Source organism: Scomber japonicus, chromosome 1 (assembly GCF_027409825.1).
Source record: "Scomber japonicus isolate fScoJap1 chromosome 1, fScoJap1.pri, whole genome shotgun sequence".
NCBI lineage: Eukaryota > Metazoa > Chordata > Actinopteri > Scombriformes > Scombridae > Scomber > Scomber japonicus.
The window spans coordinates 14,701,628-14,721,392 of NC_070578.1; the positions used below are offsets into that span (position 1 = coordinate 14,701,628).

The 19,765-nt window shown below is 38.0% G+C and overlaps 2 protein-coding genes across 5 annotated transcripts; both read right to left on the reverse strand.

Annotated features, from left to right (window-relative positions):
* Positions 1–1,037: 1,037 nt before the first annotated feature.
* Positions 1,038–13,548, reverse strand: zgc:123258 (uncharacterized protein LOC641502 homolog). 4 transcript variants are annotated; one of them, XM_053318016.1, is made up of 17 exons: positions 13,342–13,547; positions 11,937–12,047; positions 11,451–11,633; positions 10,953–11,042; positions 10,612–10,745; positions 9,041–9,195; positions 8,839–8,935; positions 8,605–8,706; positions 7,525–7,606; positions 7,166–7,240; positions 6,901–6,957; positions 6,378–6,431; positions 5,201–5,300; positions 4,673–4,753; positions 3,942–4,102; positions 2,201–2,234; positions 1,038–1,515 (listed from the first exon to the last, which is right to left on the reverse strand). In XM_053318016.1, exons 1-17 carry the CDS (start codon positions 13,393–13,395, stop codon positions 1,475–1,477), a joined length of 1,611 nt encoding a protein of 536 aa, XP_053173991.1. In that variant the 5' UTR covers positions 13,396–13,547; the 3' UTR covers positions 1,038–1,474. The 4 variants fall into 4 exon arrangements, with proteins under 4 accessions (XP_053173991.1, XP_053173977.1, XP_053173999.1 ...); XM_053318002.1 differs by having other exon boundaries at positions 1,038–2,234; XM_053318024.1 differs by lacking the exon at positions 2,201–2,234 and having other exon boundaries at positions 13,342–13,546.
* Positions 13,549–15,142: 1,594 nt separating this feature from the next.
* Positions 15,143–16,819, reverse strand: LOC128359019 (type-2 ice-structuring protein-like). Its single transcript, XM_053319436.1, has 5 exons — positions 16,638–16,819; positions 16,396–16,523; positions 16,099–16,233; positions 15,905–16,016; positions 15,143–15,502 (listed from the first exon to the last, which is right to left on the reverse strand). The coding sequence occupies exons 1-5, from the start codon at positions 16,690–16,692 to the stop codon at positions 15,423–15,425; spliced, it is 510 nt and encodes a 169-aa protein (XP_053175411.1). The 5' UTR covers positions 16,693–16,819; the 3' UTR covers positions 15,143–15,422.
* Positions 16,820–19,765: the final 2,946 nt, after the last annotated feature.

Below are 19,765 nucleotides of genomic sequence, written 5' to 3' on the forward strand. Positions count from 1 at the left end.
GACGGGCCGGCTGACTCAGCCAGCCCCTGCACACTGTCACATGGCTGAGGCGGAGCCACCGGCCACATGTGCCTTTGTTTTAGTTCCCAATTAATACGAACAGCTGGAGAAAAAAAAAACCCCATCAAACATCTATATTCTGCGTGTCTCGCTTATGTCGTCTGGCTGAGCACTTGCAGAATCGTAATGAGAGGCTAAGTATAAATATTAATCATTTAAAAAACGTGTGACAGGCAAACTAACAGTTTATTCAAGTTTAATAACTCATTATAGACTGATATATTACTCATAGGTCTGCCAGAAGCTATTTAAAAAAATAACTTTAGGATAATCCAGGTGAAAAAAACACTAGTCTTTATCCTCCTCATACTTGCTTCGTCTTTTTTTATCTCTTTAATCACATTTTTTGTAAAGGGATATATTACAACCTGGCAACTCTGAACTTGTTCTTATTACTGGATTCTAAGTGGTCTATATAACATTAGTAGTACTACTATCCATTAATGATGACATTTGTTACCACTTAAACATAATAATTATGAAGTGTGCTTAGTGATACTACAGGGGTTTCCTGTTTAATAGATATTTATTGCATTAATAAACAGTCCTAAATGAATCATGTTTCAAAGAGAAACAAAGTCCATCCAAAATATTTCATACATGCTTGTAAGAAGGCAGATGTTTGTTAACACGGGGTGAAGAGCCTGTGTTCCCACTGAGCTACTCCTCATGCTTTTTATTCAATACAGCAATATAACCAACAAGCTCTACTTAACCCCCCACACATTGGCTACTTCCCTGTTTCCATTTTTAGAGTTTATTCATTAATACTTACTGTAACACTGTCTTGCCCCCAGCTACCTCACAGAACATAAAAACTCCCCAGAAGTCCCCTATTCATCCACTTATTTAATCAGTCACTTACAGAACAAGTTACTGCCTGCTGCGGATCAATTGTTAATCTAGAGTAAGATTGAACTCAATGAAAAAGTGCAGAAGTTTTAACAGGGCAAGAAAAACACATTTAAAACATGAAATATAAGTTGTTCATTTAATATAAGGCAACAAAAGCAATCACATCATACAAACAGGTTACACAGAAAATCCCTAAAACAGTTATCAAAAATGTACCATATTTTGGCTGCAAGAAACCCCCCCCCCCCCCCCAAAATGAAACAACCATCAAGCTAGATATCATAAAGTGCTTTCTCTTTTTTTGTATGCTATCATCACCAAGGCAGGATGTATAGGCAAAGTCATTACAGTTTTCTGAACATGAACAGACTTTTCAGGCACTAACAAGCTTTTCAATTACTTAAAACATCTCCACTTCCTCACACAAGCCATTCACAGCAGTCACAATTAACCCATACTGTTAATAATCCGTTGATCAATAGTGTTCCCTTGGTTGGTAAGTTTGATATTAAAATGTAAAAAAAAAGCATCCAGCAGTCGGATCCCTGACACTGGCAAGTCAGCATGTTTCTCTTTCTACGGAGCTGTCAGTTCTTCCCTCTGAAGAGAAAAGGAAGGAAAAAGTTAAACATGTTGTAATTTAATTGAATTTAATACCAAAGACAGAGACAGAAAGATTGCAACCTAGGTGGGATTTAAATTTGTAATGCACACTGCATTTACAACAGCGAATGAGCGGTAACACATCCCAAATCCATGCCACAGTCCTCCAGACTTAACTGCAAGCATCAGCATGCAGATGGCAACATAAACATGTTGGTAACTGCATGAAGGATGGAGTTTTAGGAGTTTTGATTCCCGTTGGTTGGAACAGATGAAGGGTTTTAGAAAGCAGAAAAGGGTACCAAAAAAAAAACAAAAAACTGCAGAAATAAAGAGATGATGTTAATGGTATTCCAGGGCCATAGCTTTAACACAAGTCCCCATAGTAGCACAGCTGAGAAGTCCCACAAACACACATTGGTGATTATTTTCAAACAACTAGGGACACCTAGTGGTCATTTGATGTAAAACGCTGCACTGTAAACCCTCAAGTCCTTTATTAGGTCTTTGTATTTAATTAATAAAATCAGTTGTATCATAGAATATCACATTGACCCTGGAAAGCAGGCGTTGAAATGTCAAAAGAAAAAGAAACTGGTGAGAAGATAAGGCACTGCAGTAAGCAACACTGTAAAATGGCAGGAGAGATGCGGGGAGAAGTCTGGTTTTAAGGGAAGCAAACCTGGCAGCAAAGGTTCCCTGGATGAGTCCAAGACCTGGTGAAGATGAAGCCAGGTCAGAATTTTATCTTATCTTTATGTGGCTCTTTTTCTTAGTCTCTCTCTCTCTCTCTCTCACACACACACACACATAAACACATAAAACACACAAACACAAGCAACTCCTGCGTAAACACACTACAATTATGTAACTTTGACATGACCAGCCTAAAGGAAGTTTCTAGTCACAGCAAGTTCATTTTCAGTCTGTACAAGTAATGATGGTCACGACTGTCTGGAAGGTACATGGAGTGGTTTGGTTAAGATTACCAATACACAATTTGTTGTAAACTATTTGTTGATCCTATTCTTCCATAAAAGAAGTTTCTGTCAGAATCAGATGGTTCGTGAATGTGTTATCATTCTCCGATGCTCCAACATGAAGTTAATTTAAAAGCAGACTCAGTTCCTGTAATCTAGCATATTTGATTTGCTTTGTTTCCTTTGTGGTCCTTGTTTTTAATGATGTTAGGTTTGTATGTTATGTATGCTTATATTCATATATTTACAGTAAGTCTATATACTGTATGTGTGCTTGCTTTTTGCTCTTCTTTGTGGCGCCTTGCATTTTTAGAAAAAGATCACCTCTACATTTCTCATTTAATGGGTGTGTCTGTGAGGCATTAAAGTCTTAGGACAACCCAAACAGTTCAACAACATCCTCCTTGTGTGCTCATTCATTATAAAGATAAGACACATTTATGTACATAACTGGGTGTAACGCACACACACCAGGCAAAGGAACATGTATGTAACCGATGTCTTTCCATTGCTGTCTATTCAGGTCCTTAAAGATAGCGCAGTGTACTGGATTGACTGATTGATAGACTTTGTCAATATACTATTAGTGGGTGACTCAGAGCAATCTTTCAAGTGTTAGCATTTGTTAAGGTTGGTTTTTCAGTACCTATAGCTGCTGACAGCTGAGTGATGACAGATTTATGTAAAATAAGGGTTAGATTCAAGAGGAATTGAAACATTACTTAAGGCCCAGCAATAAAAGTAAGAAAATAAAGTTTACATTAAAAATTGTGATGGCAGGTTCTCTTCTCTTTTCTTAAAATAACTCAAAATATTTAAAATGTATCATATATGTGGATCATGCAATAAGTTAAACACAGCGTTACTCAGGCTTTATGCTTTTACAGAGCCAAACTTTCACAGACATACATTTCTTCAACAGGACCAGTAAAGGGACAGAGAAGAACTGCCTGGAGTAACATCCACTGATGCTGGTATTCAATGCATGGACTAGTTTTCTTGTAAGAGCTTCAGGTGGTCTTGTGTGACTAGCTTTCTCTTAGTGTACTTGCATGCCAAGACAGTTGCTTAACAAACAGGACATTACACGAGTTATGTAGCTGTGCAGTGAAGCAGGGCTGCTCATGGCTTTTCTGGCTGAACAGTTAGATGCGTATTTTATTATGTTACGTACAGGCAGTTTGGCACTAAAGCATGTTAGCCTTTCGGATATTAGTAATGTGAATATTCAATACCATCCTAGTGTCTGGCAGTGAGCATGACTTGGCATAAAGTCTTTCAGTCTTTGGCATAGCACTGTGAATGAACTGATTGTTCAAGCAAAAGAAGTGAAGCACTTCAGAAATATACTGAAACCTGATTGAAAACATTGAGGAGGTACCGTCACAGCTATCAATCATACCTGTACAGAATTGCTTTGAATCATGTCCCGGTTCCTCTCACCTCATAGGTGGTTCCTGCCCAAAACTGCTTCATTTCTCCCCTGCACCCAGCCACCACGGCCGAGGTTATCAGGGTGAAGGGCACCAGGTAGAGCAGAGCAGGCTGTCCCATCCCTGACAGCAGCATCACAGCAAATGTCGTTATCATTCCCAGTAGATAGGCTACAGAGAACAGGACAGACAGACATAATATACAGATATAAATCAGAACTCCAATCCAGAGACAATTAGTGGTCAGCTAAAACTAGGATGTCTGCTTTTCACTGAGCACAAGTGTTAAAGAGACTCACCAAAGAGATTTTGATACTATTGAAACCAAAACGTTCAACACTAGAATGTATAAGGTAATGTTATAAAATACAATTTAAATAAGGTATGGAGTTCAGCTTGAAGAGTGTGGGAAGAAGAGAAAAAACTTGCAAAGCTTGTTCAGGTAAGAAAACCAATATGGACAAATGGGAATGTTTTAAAAATATTGTATATGTGTGTACATGTAATATTTCTAACATCTGAAAATATAACATACTGAACATTTATGCTTACAGTATCACTAGTCCTATAAACCTTCCGCTCATGAGAACTGTTTACTACTTACTATAAGATTTATATTTAGCTTTTTATATTTCAATTATTCAATTCAATCATTCCTTTTTCCAAAGACAGAAATCGAAATACATGTAGTACTACAAAGTTGTTGAATAACAAAATGCTTCTAGTTGAGCTTTGAGGTACCTATGCAGCAGCTGAGAAAGTAGATCTTCTTGCTGCTGTTGACCCAAACATCAAATCTGCTGCAGTAGGCCACCAGGAGACCTGTTGGACCAATGGGGATGCAGCAATGAGAGTGAGTCATACATCACAGGACAAAATCTTTGCTTTTATTTGTCTGGTCTCAGTTCAGAGTCAGACAGTGCTGCCATTTTGTCTTCTGCTTTCTAAAAATAGTTGGTTTGACATTCAATTCAAAAAGACAGAAGCACAAACCAAAACTAGGACATAACTATCCAAAGTAGCAAGTAACTTAAATGAGTAAAGTTTCATCCTGCCAAAATTCTTCTCCATAAGCATAAATGACACATTACTTCTACTCTTTTATTCTTGTGTTTTGACTTCATTTATCCACACCATGCGTTCTTCTGCCTCCAACAACTGTTAGTTCAGTGTGGTCAAACTGACTGGCGCTAAGCAGTCATTGTTGTCTGTACTGAAAGTATTTACCAGCAATGTTATAGGTGAAAACTGATGAAACTTTAACCTCACCTGGAACAATGATATCTCCATAACCCAGAATGGAGAACTGCATCCCGCACAGGTTCTGAGCCCAAGCTGAGAACCGCGGGACACGCATCACCACAGGCAGCTGTGAAAACAAAACACTTCAGATTCTTAAAATGACAAAGCGTGACAACAGCATTACATTTATCTATTAATGCAGTGACTTTCACCGACTCTATCTGGCTGCAATCTAATCACTTCATATGTCTTTCTCAAAGCCCTAACAGTCACTGTATATTGATGTAATTTGCTTTTGAATCCTTGCTCTGTTTTTTTAACTCCCATCTGATAAACAGAATCTGTGTGGACAGGAAGGAAGCAGGTGACACACACATTTAACTGGAGCTAAGTTACAAATGACCTGAGAAAAAACAATTATCATCATATACTGACTGGTCTAATAGCAGGTTTGTCACCATTTAGGTTGTCAGTAAAAAAATGGTAAAACAACTTCAAGTTCAGTCTTCAGGTATACAACACATACTAATTCTTTAACAATGTCTAACAGAAATATTCCCTAAACAAACAAAACTTACGAAAACACTGAAGCCAAAAACCAATCTTACAACAATGCAACAGCAATGAATAAACTACTCATGAACAAATTCAGCTTGAGTAGATCTACCTTGTCAAAAGCCTAACGAGTGACTTATCAACACCCACCACTTGATAATCATGTGAGTAAACGTGTGTGTTTTGTTCACTTACTTCAGGTTTCATTTTTATGAAAGGGTTATGGAAAATAAAATGCCTCCTCAAGGCTTGTTTTCAGAGGGGATTGATATCAATGGAGGAAAAACATTATATAAATGACAGGAACAGGATGTACAGCCAGAACAGAAACACGGGAACACACCTGAACCCTGCAGATTGTTATATTTCTGTTTAGGTCAGATAATGCACTTTTACCAACTGTACAATATATTTGTTAGTCTGTCAATTCTTTTTTGTTTTCTTTTGCCAATTTTTAAGAACAAATCATTACAGTCTGGATAGTCCATGTGTGTCACACTATACATAATAGTATATGAAACAATAGTAAAGCCCCACATTTTATCCAGGGGTAGTTGAAGTAAAGTTATTTCTACTCATGATATTCTTTCCCCAGTCTGAGACGAGGCATTAATACAACGAGTAGATGGATAACAAGGGGAAACCTTACTTTCTCAGAGGGAGCCTGGGGTTCAGCTGGGACCTCCACCATGTTACCTTGTGTCTACGACAGAGCCCACCCCACCCCAGCGCACAGTTAGTCAACCAGTCTATCATTCCACTCGGGTTCAACAACAAGCAGAGCACATCAGCCAGGATGTTAATAAAGCCAGAACAAACTTGACGGAGAACTCCACCAAGCTTTTGGTTTAAGTATGTTGTTTGGAGCTTTAGTGAGAAAATGTATTTATTCACAGAGAGATGTTTCAGTCGTCTCCTAATTAAGTAAACTGTTTTCATTTTTTAAAGTTTTGAGCTACAAGCAAGGAAAACAATGCCAGGGTCATAAAATCATGTTTAAAAGAAACTTTGTGAGCAATGATGATAACAGAATTAGTCTTTTCTCTTAAATCTAGGTAGTCAAACTAATATAATTAGTTACTGTCATTTAAAGTTTTTCAACCACTTCAACAATGTCTAGACAATTCGGTGGAGTTCCCCTTGAAGGTATGAAGCAATGCAGGGAGACTTACCTTCTCTCCAGATGCATCTGGGCCCAGAGCAACCTGCACCATGATGCTGACTCCATTCTGTTGAGACATGCCAAACAATTATATTACAGTTTGTCTGCATATCGTGACAGCTAATAAAACCACCAAAACCAACATCTCCTGTTAAATGATAGCAGGATTGTTTCTCTTTTGCAACTCTTCTTTATCGGCCTTGAATATTAAGGAGTGGCATAAAATGATAATAAAAAATGTCACCGATATTAAATGGAGGAAACGCATCTCATACCTTTGTGAAGAAAGGTGTGATGAAGACGAAGAAGACGTCATACACAAGCAGGAGGCTCAAAAGAATCACACAGATCTATGAAGTAATGAGGGAAAAGAGAATTAATTCAAGAACTACAAAAACATATTTCAACACTACTGCAGTGCTTAACAATAATCACATTTATGACCAATGATTGTACAATGTCCGTCTAAAGGCAATATATGTAAAAATATATACTTTGAAAAATGTAACAGTGACACTAAAACTACACTAAAACTAAAACTCCAATGCCTAACAAAGCACAAGGGATAAATGCCTTTGGACAAGCAAAGAAGGAACGATGAAAGAAGGGAGTGAGAGGCTGTGTAAGGAGGTACCTTGAAATTGGACAGTGAAATGGTCTTCATGAAGTTGAGGCAGAAAGCAATGCCAAGGAGATCCTGCAAGATCCAGATCCATCTACCAGGACACAAAAAAGGTCTTGTTTTAACATCAATAATTTACAATATAATGATAACAATGTTAGTTACTTCTTAAAATCAGACAGACCTTTAATAGACCTGAGCAGCTGTTGAATTTGTGGTCATTAACATCAGCAAAACATTTCTCATGTGTTTGACTATCACAAATATTGCACACATCCACAAATATTGCACACATAAAGTCACACATGATGTGTGCAATATTTGTGGATGTGTGCAGTACTGGTGTGTCTATGGGGTCATTTTTGTGTGTGCAGCACGTGAGTCCAACAAATCCTACAAATTTCCCTAAGGGGACAATAAAAGTATATCATATCGTATCATATATGGTACTAAGCTGTCTATAAATAGGAATAAATAATTATTTTAAGGACCTTGTGACATGGATGCTGAGAATATCACTTCCTGTGTGTTGTATCAACCCTGCCAACATTATTATCATGAGTTGTGATAATGACATTCTTATTTAAGCTGCATTGTTATTCAAGATGCAAGATGCAATGTCATTATCACTACTGCTAATGAAGTAATCCTTCACGTCTCAGAAAACACACATCAACTATGAATCTTAAAGGAATTCTAAAGTTTGCAAGAAAATGTTTCAATTCAGGCAGCAGCCTTCTCTTATATTTATTCAGTAATTGCATTCACAAGCATATGTCACTATGACATTATTAAGAAATTATGTCCTACAGTTACAGTGATGGGAAGGGAATTAAAAGTCCCACCATTACGTTTCTGGACAAGTTATGCTCTCAACAGTCTATATAGAAGTTCTACTTTGACAAATAAACATTAAAGCAGGCTGTTCTGATCTAAAGAGCACTGTTGTTGTGATGTGAAGTAATAACCACATCATTTATTGCTTTAACACCACAACAGTCCCCTGCAGTGGTGTCACAGGCACGTCTGAGTGACTGAAACCAACAGAACAATTGCAGTTGTGCTTTGTGTACATTTGCACCCTCACAGTACCTGTCCTCATTCCTGTAGACTCCCCAAATCACAGCAATGGTGATGCACACGGCAGCCAGTATGAGAGACCTCACTGAGAAGTTTGAATTTTTGATAGTGAAGCTAGAAAAAGACAAAAACAGAAACACTCAAATAAAAACTTTCAGGGTTTGAGATTTGCCTGCCTGCGAATGAAGCAGGAATTCAGCAAACCTAACTCAGCTTCACATCTTTTTGATGGAGTCGTGCTCTTACCTCCCAGTAGCACAACCCATTTTATCCATCACTGCATCTAGACAGCTGAACAGTGCGGTGGCAGATGCAAGGCAGAATATAGCGATAATGATGTAAACTGGGGGGAAAAGAGACATCACATCAACAAAATACCAGATATTTGTACTCCTTTGGAATACATGAGTGCTTTTGTTTGCGTGTTTGTTTTTTTTGTCCCACTCACCGAGGACATTATAGAAGAAGTACATGAGGACGAGCATCCCGCACATCAGGGCAACAAAGATAACAACTTTGAGAGGAGAGTACAGGGACAGCTCTCCACTGTCTGCTTTGTTTTCGCCACCTCCTCCCCCTGCCGCACCAGTGTTCAGCCGCTCTCTGCCACAAACAGGAAAACATTAGATTACTAAACACTTTAATACCATGTTTTAAAATAGCACTGCACTATTCCATGACTAATAGCACTACTAACCAGGGCAGAAAATTAGCACCAGCCACCAGCCAAACTCCGCTAGAATATGCAAGTTGTTGTCTTGTAAATAAAGAGCAACTTGCATAAATAAAAAGTAAAATCTGAATATTGACAAGCCTTTTGGCCAGTGGACTAAAAAATTAATGTTGTACCCTAACTAGATGAGCAGTGTTTCCCATTAATTATACAGGCTGTGGTGGCCTGTCATAGTCTAATTTGTGCCGCCACAGTCTCACAGTGAACACGTCTGTACACTCTCCAAAACGTTTTAGGGCTGAGCGGTATATTGAGCAAACGAGATATAGGACGAGACATTATCTTCTTTTGTGCAGATTATATTGTTGAATTACTGAGTGAAGTTGTGCCAACTTTCTACTGTCTCTGACTCTGCTGCACAGAAGACTCAGCTCCGCCCCCGTTGAGACAGAGGAAAGAAGCAGCTAATGTTAGCCTCTGCTGCAGTTTGCTTGTTTGTCACTTCTTGTCCGATGCTCTCCTCTGCTGTCAGAGAGTCTGTTCAATGCGGTAATACTACTGCTTTATTCCTCCTCACTGTTCTGTATAAAAGGTCCGGACACTGAATAGGCAGACAGAGTTGCTCCGTCAGTAAGAGGCTATAGGAAAGGTAAAGAGTGAATGAAGTGAGGGAGCAGTGACAGTAAGAAAGCTGGTGAATCAGGTCAATAACACGTTATTTTATGGTTGGTTTTAACTTCCCCACATACCCCCACCCAACCCTGCAGCTCCACCTCAAACCTCTGAATCTGAAACACCTGCGTGCTATTTAAAACACAGCAGCAGCAGCATTATGCTGCTTTGGTTGGTTCATATTAAAAAAGCAAAGTCATATGAGATCTTTATTTCCATCTGTACAATAAATCAACTATAATCCCAATCCACATCTTTTATTGATTAGCAGACAATTAGTTTAGTTATTTGAAGAAATACAGTGTAGAAAAAGATATTTACTGAAACAGTATGTTCATAAGTAATTAACTAGCTTAACTTAGATAATCACTTCTGCTTTCTTTGTTTCACAGCAGAAATATGGGTATTGGTCTTTTTTGATTGTTTGATTGGAACATTTATTAACTGGTAAAATTTTAAATTGTACACAATTTTCTAGGGTCGGACTGAGACCTCACCACCATATTCTCTCAAAATTTTGTGGGAAACACTGATGAGCTATATTCACAATGATTTTATGGAATTGACACTGACACTGCATATCAACAACATTAAAAAACAACTGTCGTCTCTGCTTTAGTTTGAATGTGTCAAAACTTTCAAATGTGAGCTTGTGGCTAAATGAAACATCTCACCTCTCACATGCCCCGCTCCAGAAACCGCCCAAGGCTACCGTGACAATAGAAATCAGTAGCATGACGGCAATGCTGGGATCAATCTTCGAGTGCAATGGAGCATAAAGCTTCACCTGCATCTCTTCACCAAACACCTGACGACATACACAAACATGGGGACAATTTATCAAGAAAATCTGCACACACTCTTATCTTCTCAGTGCTTTGTGTGTGACATACTGAGAAAAGCAAAGTAGTGGGATTGAATGACCAATGAGGGGAGGAGGAGGGTATGGGGATAAGCGGGGTTACACTCAGGTATGTATTAACACCAAATTTAATAGCAAAAAGTAAAGACTGACCTGCTGTGCTTCCAGGAAGTCCCTGTACCTCATCAGTGCCAGAGGAATTTGGACCTTTGCATACTCTGAGTTATTGGCTGATGGAGTGATCTGAAGAGCCGAGAAGTGTAGAAAGGATTTTTATAAACACAGTTGGTACCTAGTCTTTGGTGAGATTTCATGTCATTTATGCATGCTACATTGTCAAACAAATATGTAAAAGGTGACACAGTGAACAAATCATGACGAAAAGGAACTTAAAGATTTGCTTTACATGGAAATAATTATATAACTAGTGTGAAAATCCCCACACCACTGGTGTGTCACTTCCTTGTTTCACTTCCGCATTTAGTATCTTGCATGTCACACTGGTATATCCTGACACTAGAATGATGATCCGGCGCAGACAAAACAAAATGGGAGCTATTTACCTATTAACTCGCATTAAAAAAAACGCAGGGAAAAAGTCAAATCACATTCCTTTATATCAATTAAAAGAAATATAGATTGATGTCCTACCAAAGTTTTGTTGCTGGCAATGAGCAAAGTTGTAGCTCCAAGGTTCTGAGCAACCAGAGCTTTCTGGCTGAAATCACAATCTCCCCTCATCACCACCAATGCTTTGCCCTTTACCAGATCTGGACTGATCCCTCTGCCATCACACAGAGGAGTAGATGTCAAGTTCACCAGTGGATACTGCACCTAGAAGGTGAAGATGGCAATTTATTGTAATTTTCCCATCATGAGCTTAGTACAACAAAATCACTTAATCTCAGGTGATCATCATTATTTATTAATTGTAAATCATGTGTCACCACATTCATCAAAGGGGTAAATACCACCAGCCACCAAGTTGTAAATAAAGGCTGTAAGGTGTTTCTTTTTAAATTAATCTCAAATGTATCATCTTAAATGACAACTAAGGGCAGGGGACCGCATATTATAACAAAATAGAGACAAAACAGAACAAATGAAAGGGAGTAAATAAAAGTCAGAGAAACTTACAGCAGCATCAAGAGTTTTTGACAGGGGGGTCCAGGAGTGGTTGTGGACAATACAGTACTCTCGATCTGTATCTCCATTTGAAATGTGCAAGATTGCCTCTTGGCAGTTTATCTGTTAGAAAAACAATGTTATTCTTTTTTTCACACAAGCTTGAGTGTTGGAGAAAATATATAAAATAAATATATTATGCTCATCAGATAAAATGGATGTATTAGACTAACATACTATGTTGACTAAAGGAGAGAGTAGAATGCAGTTCAAAAGTAGCTAGCCTGACAAACAAATACAACATCGACAGACAAATCAACAAACATAGGTGGCATTAATAACAGAAATCATACATTTGTTATCAAGATCCACAAATCTTGAAACAAATTTGTTGGATATATACACAGATTTGCAATGTACTTCTTACAATACGTTGGGAATGACACATTTATAAATATGGGATAAGCTGTGTTGTTTCCCATTGAATGTTATAAAAGTGATCATAAATAGTCTATTAAAAATAAAGTACGTTTGACCTCATACTAAGATAACACTTCCTTGTTGATGACGTGGGGAAAATTCCCCTCAAGCATCAAACCTCAAGCTTCTCACTCAGGAATTATTTGACATTTAAAAAAAGTTTTAGATGTGATAAAAACAAATGTTGATAAAACTTGTTTTTCTTGCAAATTAAGAATAAAAATAAGGGCAATCTGACAGCAGTGCACCCTCTGCCTTACTGATTCACATACAAGACAACTGTGAGTAGCTCTCTTTGATTAATTTGTTTCTATTTGGACCAAATTCTTGCAAACCTTTTAGAGCTAACTGTTTATATAATTAAACAATACATTTCTTCAATATGTGAATGTACGAACAACAAAAAAAAAACAATTAAAACTTAAAACGACTGTACGGTTTACGACATACTGTATTGGCTTAGCTTTATATTTGTTCATAACAACCTTTGACTTACTCCACCTGTTACAAGTTGTATATAAAAGGTGCTGGAAACTTGACGTATGAGTTATTTGTTTCAATTTAGTTTTCAAAACAAAACTCAATCTACTGCATTAGTCTCGCATTAATGATCAAAAATAGATTTTAATCAGTAGGACATGATTCACTCTCAGTTTGGGAAACTTTGAATGTCCTCAGTGTGCTCATTAGCCTGACTCTCAGTAGCTGTCGATGCTAAGTGGACCAACATTAGCTCCGTTAGCTCCACGACAGCACTCATTTCTCTCGGTACTTATATATATCTGTATATTCAGATATACAGATGATCACAGTCTATTGACTAAATGCTCCGGGTATAAGTTACACACTTACAGTCCTCGGAGCGAACATATTACCGAGTTATCAGGCCCAGCACTCGCTAACCTTCACTTTCACTCATCAGCGTCAGTACACTTACCTGCGATGCCGAGAAAATCACCGATAAAATGACGATTATGACAACTCTTTCCATTTTGGCAACATCCGCTTTTTGATATAGTCTGGCAGAATCAACATTAATTAACTTCTATGCGGCAGGGAGACACTTTTATATTGACTATGTTCCTTGTATCTTCATAATAGTTGCTGAGCTACGAGGCACTTCCTGTGTTGTTCTGTTGACACGTGACCTGGAGGTATGAGCAGAGCACGTGACACGCTGACCCACTGCTTTCTGTTTCACCTCACAGCGTTCAAACTGTGGCTTTAACTGTAGGTCCAAACAGTGGGTCCAATCTTTTTCTTTTTGGTTTGTAGTGGCAGTTGGCATCCAATATATTGCATGACCGCCTTCCACTGGATTTAGACTAAAGTCTGCTGACTGAATAAAATGATAACAACCCCTTCCCATATGCTCTATGATAACGTCTCTATTTTCCAGGTTTTTCTGAGAAACTAAACGCTTCTCTCATGGATGGATCACCAAACATGCCTACTGGGCTCAGGCCCGGGGGGGGGGGGTCTCTAGATCAGGGCTTTGGTGTGGAGGCATTGATATTACTTTGCATTTCTGAAATTAAATACAAGACTGAGGCGGAAACCAAGTTCAAAAGTCAAGTTACTTTTAATTCTTGCAAGAAGGAGCAAATCAACAGACACACCGCTACCAACAGCAATCAGAGAATGCTCAGAGATTAGTTCTCTGAGAGAGGTTTTATACATAACAAACTGATAACAACAAGTGTTATCAGTGCGCCAGGTGGTGGTCTGTTTTCCCTCTGGAGGCCATCCCGCGCCGTCTCCGCTGTCGAGTCTCTCCCACCACTGCGACCTTCACATTCTCTTAGCCAAAATAGCTCATAACATATGATGGAAGTTTACTGCAGCAAAGAGCAAGTATTAGCTTCTTGACCTTCTAATGTGGCCCAGCACCCAGTAAGTGCACTGTGGCCTCTTACAAGCACAAGCACAATAGCTCTACTCTACATGTGTGGAATGCAAAGTATAATGCATACACTTTTAAACACTACTACGGTCATAAAAATAGTCACACGCTAACTATTCTAACACATACTAATATAATGCATAAAAGTACAATCACCAATAACTGAATATAATGCTGGAAACTGATTATACAAATGTAAGAATGAATATAAGACATTGGTATTACTGGTTATAGGAATGCAAAATGAATATAAGAGATATGTATTTTCCCATCAATTTCTTTTCACATGATCAAAGGGCATAGTCATTCACTCAATGACAGAGCCCCAGACGTCCCACTGAGAAACTGAAGGAATAGCCTAAACATTCACTTTGAAGATGTCAGATGGAAACTATCATGATACCTTTTTATCTTGTTGTAAATCCTGTTTAGGTACAGGTGAATTTAGTTGATGTGCTGCTGGCTATGAGTTGAGTCTGCCCTGCCAAGGATGGGTGGGGGCTATTACACCTCTCTGCCCTGGGGCCCATTGTCTCATAACTCACTCCTACATACATTTAAACAATTACTTAACTTAGAGCAATTCATTCACTGCAAAGGTCTGAGTACATACTGTCTTACTGGGTATGACACATGGTCCAAGACATGTGATCCTGTCATTTAAGTAGTCCAAATGAAAGTGAAACACAACAGATTTAGTTTATTATTTAGTTCTTATTGGAGCTGTATGTCCGTGACATTTCACTGTGGCGTACATATTGACCTGAAAGTGTGCATGGTGGAAGACAGTCACACTCAGACAAACAGTGGACTCGTAGATGTACAGACCAGCCAGTTTCAGTACTTGAAGCTTTTAATTTTGGAAACCAGTAATACAAGAAAGGATTTTGTTTTTCTGTGAGGATAATAAAGCATTTGTTTTATAACTATTAAAGCTCCTCTTCGTGTCCTTAGTGTGGAAATGGAACATATCTGCCCTAGTCAAATAATTACAGTTGAGATACGAGACGTAGACATGTTAGGATTACACTTTAGGACTGCTCATGTAAACACAGCTGAGTATGCAAACATTCATGCAATCGCTCCTCCACTGTGTGTGCGAGTTGGATGCATGTCTATGCGTTGACAGTAGGCTTTTTGACACACATTGATGGAAGTGAGGTTAAACACTTTGCAGCATGCCAGCATTTGTTATCTGTAAATACAAAAAAACACAGAATTCATTTTAGAATTGATGAGGCCAACCTCATAACCTCGGACAGACAGAGAATACCATTGGGAAATATTGACTTTTTTATATATGTATTGTAGACTAATTGAACTGAATGCATCAATATTCAAGCAGGTTTCACATTAAAGAGATGTATGCTTAATGTTAACAGAAGGCAAATGTGATTAAAGGAAAAAAATAATTAAAAATATGTTGCTGTCAAGTGATTTGATTAATCTGATTGGAAAGAGTTAGTCTAAACAGCATGTGCTTCATTTAGGCTATAACTGCTTCTGTTATACAACACATGATTTTACTGTGAAAACATTTCCCAGCACATCTGCCATTCATCAGTTAACCTTTCACTTCATAATATGTTGTGTTTACCTCCATAATTAATCTGCAGACAGCACTGTCGTTTTTCAAAACCCCCGGGGTCTCCTTCACACCATGCTTTGTACTTGAAATATGTATTGTCAATCCATAACCAAGAATCCTCCTAGACAGCAGGATAAAATAGATGTCTTCAGTTAGATAATTTAGAGCAGAATACTTTATTCATCTGTGTTATGATAAATTACCTCTTCACAATTTGTGCCTCCAATCCATGTTTGTGTATCCTGTGCAGTGATTTCCATTATAAGGCCCTGAATGGTTTGGTACTCCTCAACGCTGTGTATCGATGCAAGGTTTGCATTCAAGGACTGACAGTTTTTCTTAAGGTTAAGACAGACACACATACAGACTAAGTGACATTGCAAGAACACTAATGTCACAATTAGTAGCAATACACCAATTTAGAGGAAGTTGACAATTTACCAAAATGTGAAAGTAAACACTGTCAGGATTTCAGAATTATTTTAATCCATTATGATTACCTGAGCCTTGGCCCAACTCAAGTTTCTTGCAACATATTGGAAACAGTGATCATTATACTCAGTCCAATTTTGAGGACAAGGCACTGGTCCAAAGCTTGAGCCAGTGACATCTGAAATGCTGCTGATGTCTTTTGAAGACAAACAAGAGGAAAGAGTGACATATCTGTATGATTTCAAAGCTCTAAGAATCACATCGTACAGTATTTCTTTTAGGATGACACACATAAAGCCCAAACACTCACCATTTGCTCTAGTCAGAGCCATCATGGTGAACATAAGTAGAGATGTGGTCAGCATCCTTCAAATGAAAATGATGCAGATGTCAAAGATGATGTTTATCTTCAAAAGGACAAGACAAAAAAAAGTCTTCTCTTCCTTCTAGGCAGCGTCAACCTGCAGACTCGTCTTCCTGTGGAGATACTGAATGAGAGAAAGACCTGCTCTTATACTCGCATTGATTTTTAGTTTTTCTTGATAAACAAATCAAAGGGCAAACAGTTGTTTTAAGAGCAAATACAGTATCGCAGTGAATCCAAGAAAGCCTGTCACATGATCATTTCCAATAAAAGCTCTGTAATGGAGGCAATAATTTATACTTTACTCCAAATGTGTCTGACACATTATTAATTAATTAATAAATGCTTAGATCTGGTGATGACTAGATAATACTGGATTTTGGGTTTATCACTCCACTGAGAATCCCATTGTTGAAGTACAACCTCCTTCTCCTATTTTATTAAATATAAATACGAAACAGACCCATTGTAAGAGACAGTGACTGCTTTTAAATTTAAGGCATTTTCATTTTGCTGCATGTTTTATATTACTGTATCATTATGCATGTATTTGAAATCTTAGAAAATATGATACATCAGCTATTTTGCAGGTCTTTTGAACAGAAAACTTATAGACTTGTCACCATGGGAGTAAATACTAAAATGAATGAAGGCTGAATTCCATTTAGCTGTTCCACTTTCAGGGTGCTGTGCTGGCTCACTGTCATGGCTTACTGGAACAAGCTTCTTAGCATAAGATATCAGAAGTAACTGGCCAAATATTCTTAGAGATATTTGTCCCTCTTTTGGTGTTGTGACTTGTTATTAGCTGCTAGGAGATGGTCTTCAGCAATGGGAGGGAGTGATGTGCACTGATGAGCTAATCAAAATATACCATTTCAACCAGAGCATAGCGATGGATCTTGTCAATTCCTAGATCCACCACTGATATCAACAAAAATGTAATATTTTGATAGACCTTGTGCTTAAGGCAAAAGAGGGTACATGCTCTCTCCATGAAAAAGGCAGTTCTCAGAACATACAGAAGAACAGAAAGTGCAACTCTGAAATAAAGATTGGGTTTATCAAATCCAACAGTTACTGGTCTGCGGTTGACTCAGTGCCTGATTTTCCATCAGTATACAACATTAAACTAAGCCAAGGAAGAATACAGAGCAAAAAACATCAGCAAAGCAATTGTGTTTGCCTCCTCATTCATGGGCAGTAGAGCACTGCAGAAGCAAAATGCCATCTGGTGGATGCAGAGCGCTAAAGCAGTGCAAGGCAAGGCAAGGCAAGGCATCATTTCCAGTTTATATGCTACACTGAATTACACAAACTCAAAATAAACAGCACCAGGAAATGTACTCTGACCTGTCAAAGACCTACTAAACTTCCAGTAAGTTCCTTAACCTTACAAAAACCAGAGAGAGATTGACCCATGCAGTGCATCATTGGCTGGTTAAGTGATATTTAGTAGATCAGACTTGATGTTTTGATTTGTGTGATTTATGTCACTTTAAGCATGGTTTATTGTGAAAATAAATTATGACAAAGTGTATGGATATATTCATATTCACTGTCTTCCTGTTGTGTAATGTTCTGCCCCTACAACAGGTAGCCTATGGAAAATAATCATATGTATTTCTCTGGATAGTCTTTCACCGTAGGCCAACATATGAAATTTTGTTGCCATGGCTACTGTATGATCAGTGAACTGAATGAGCTGTCATCACTTAAGGTGACTCACATGTTTGGCTATTTATAGATTTGAACTCCAATTTCCTTCAGTTTTGCCAGTATTTCTTTTCATCTCAATTACGGTATAGTGAATGGTAATCCATGTTAATACCCAGTTTGTCTAACAGTGATCATTACATTGTAGTATACATTTAAAGATGCCAATGTTTGCCATTGTTTTATTTTAATTGCCACAATATTATTTTGGTTGACTCTCACTGCTCTCACCAGCATAATTTTCATCACATCTGTTTTCAACAAACACAGTTCTAATGTCACCTGCCCAGTACCAAACAACAGTCAGATTAAGTTAAGAACTTTTACACATTTGCTGGATCTTTATACAGTGATATTTTCATGAGAGCCTGTTGGACTGCTAAATAAATCTGTGCAATCTATTAATGAGATCCATTTATTCAGGTTAAAATTATTTCAACTTGTTAGGTAAATCCGTTTTTGTTTTTTTTAAGTCATTTTGTTCTAAATTGCTTTATTCAGACCCTCTATGTGCACCTGCTGCTCTCTTTAACTCTGGGACACATTGAGTTGAGGAGTTAGTGTCTCAATATTTTGGTGAGTTTAATGTTACTTGATTATGATACCTTCTGTATTAGTCCCATTTATCAAAAGTACCGTAGCTCATGTTAGCCTGAATGTGCAGCACCCAGTGTTCCCTGTAAACTAGCGTTCGCTTCGTTCTGAGGTAGCACATCATCCATAGTGTGAAAGACAACACCACACCATGTACATTTGGAAGGTCGTGGCACCAAATGGAAAAGATGAAGCCAACCATACGCTGCAACTGTGAGCTTCAAACTGAGAGGGCTGGGCTGAGAGAAATGTTCTTTAAGTGAGTAAAACAAGATACAGGTGAAACACATGACGAAATCAACTAAGGCGAGAAACCACAGGAAGTAAAGACAACAGAAACTCAGGCAAACACGCAAACAAACAGGTCACATCACACCGCTACCTTCACCTTTAACCTATGGTATGGGACCAACAATGTGTTCCAGTTCACAACACACACTTTCATCCAGTCACTCACCTTTAACCATCCACTGGAAATGGCTGCAGTCTCACTAAGGACTAATGGCCTAATTCCCTGGTAGTTTCTCCTCAATACAAATGCTTCACAAATCTTCCAATTAAACTATCAATGAAATAAGTTCTTGTAATTTTCCCCAGTATATTTGGAATCTTATATTGAAATGATAATATTAAAAAAATGTGTGTCATCCTTACTAATAGAACAAAGTAATTATCCACTAAAAATAAATAACAATTGAATCTCTGAATTTTTTTTTTTATGTCACAGGGGCCCTTGAAGCACATGATGATGATGTTACTGTATA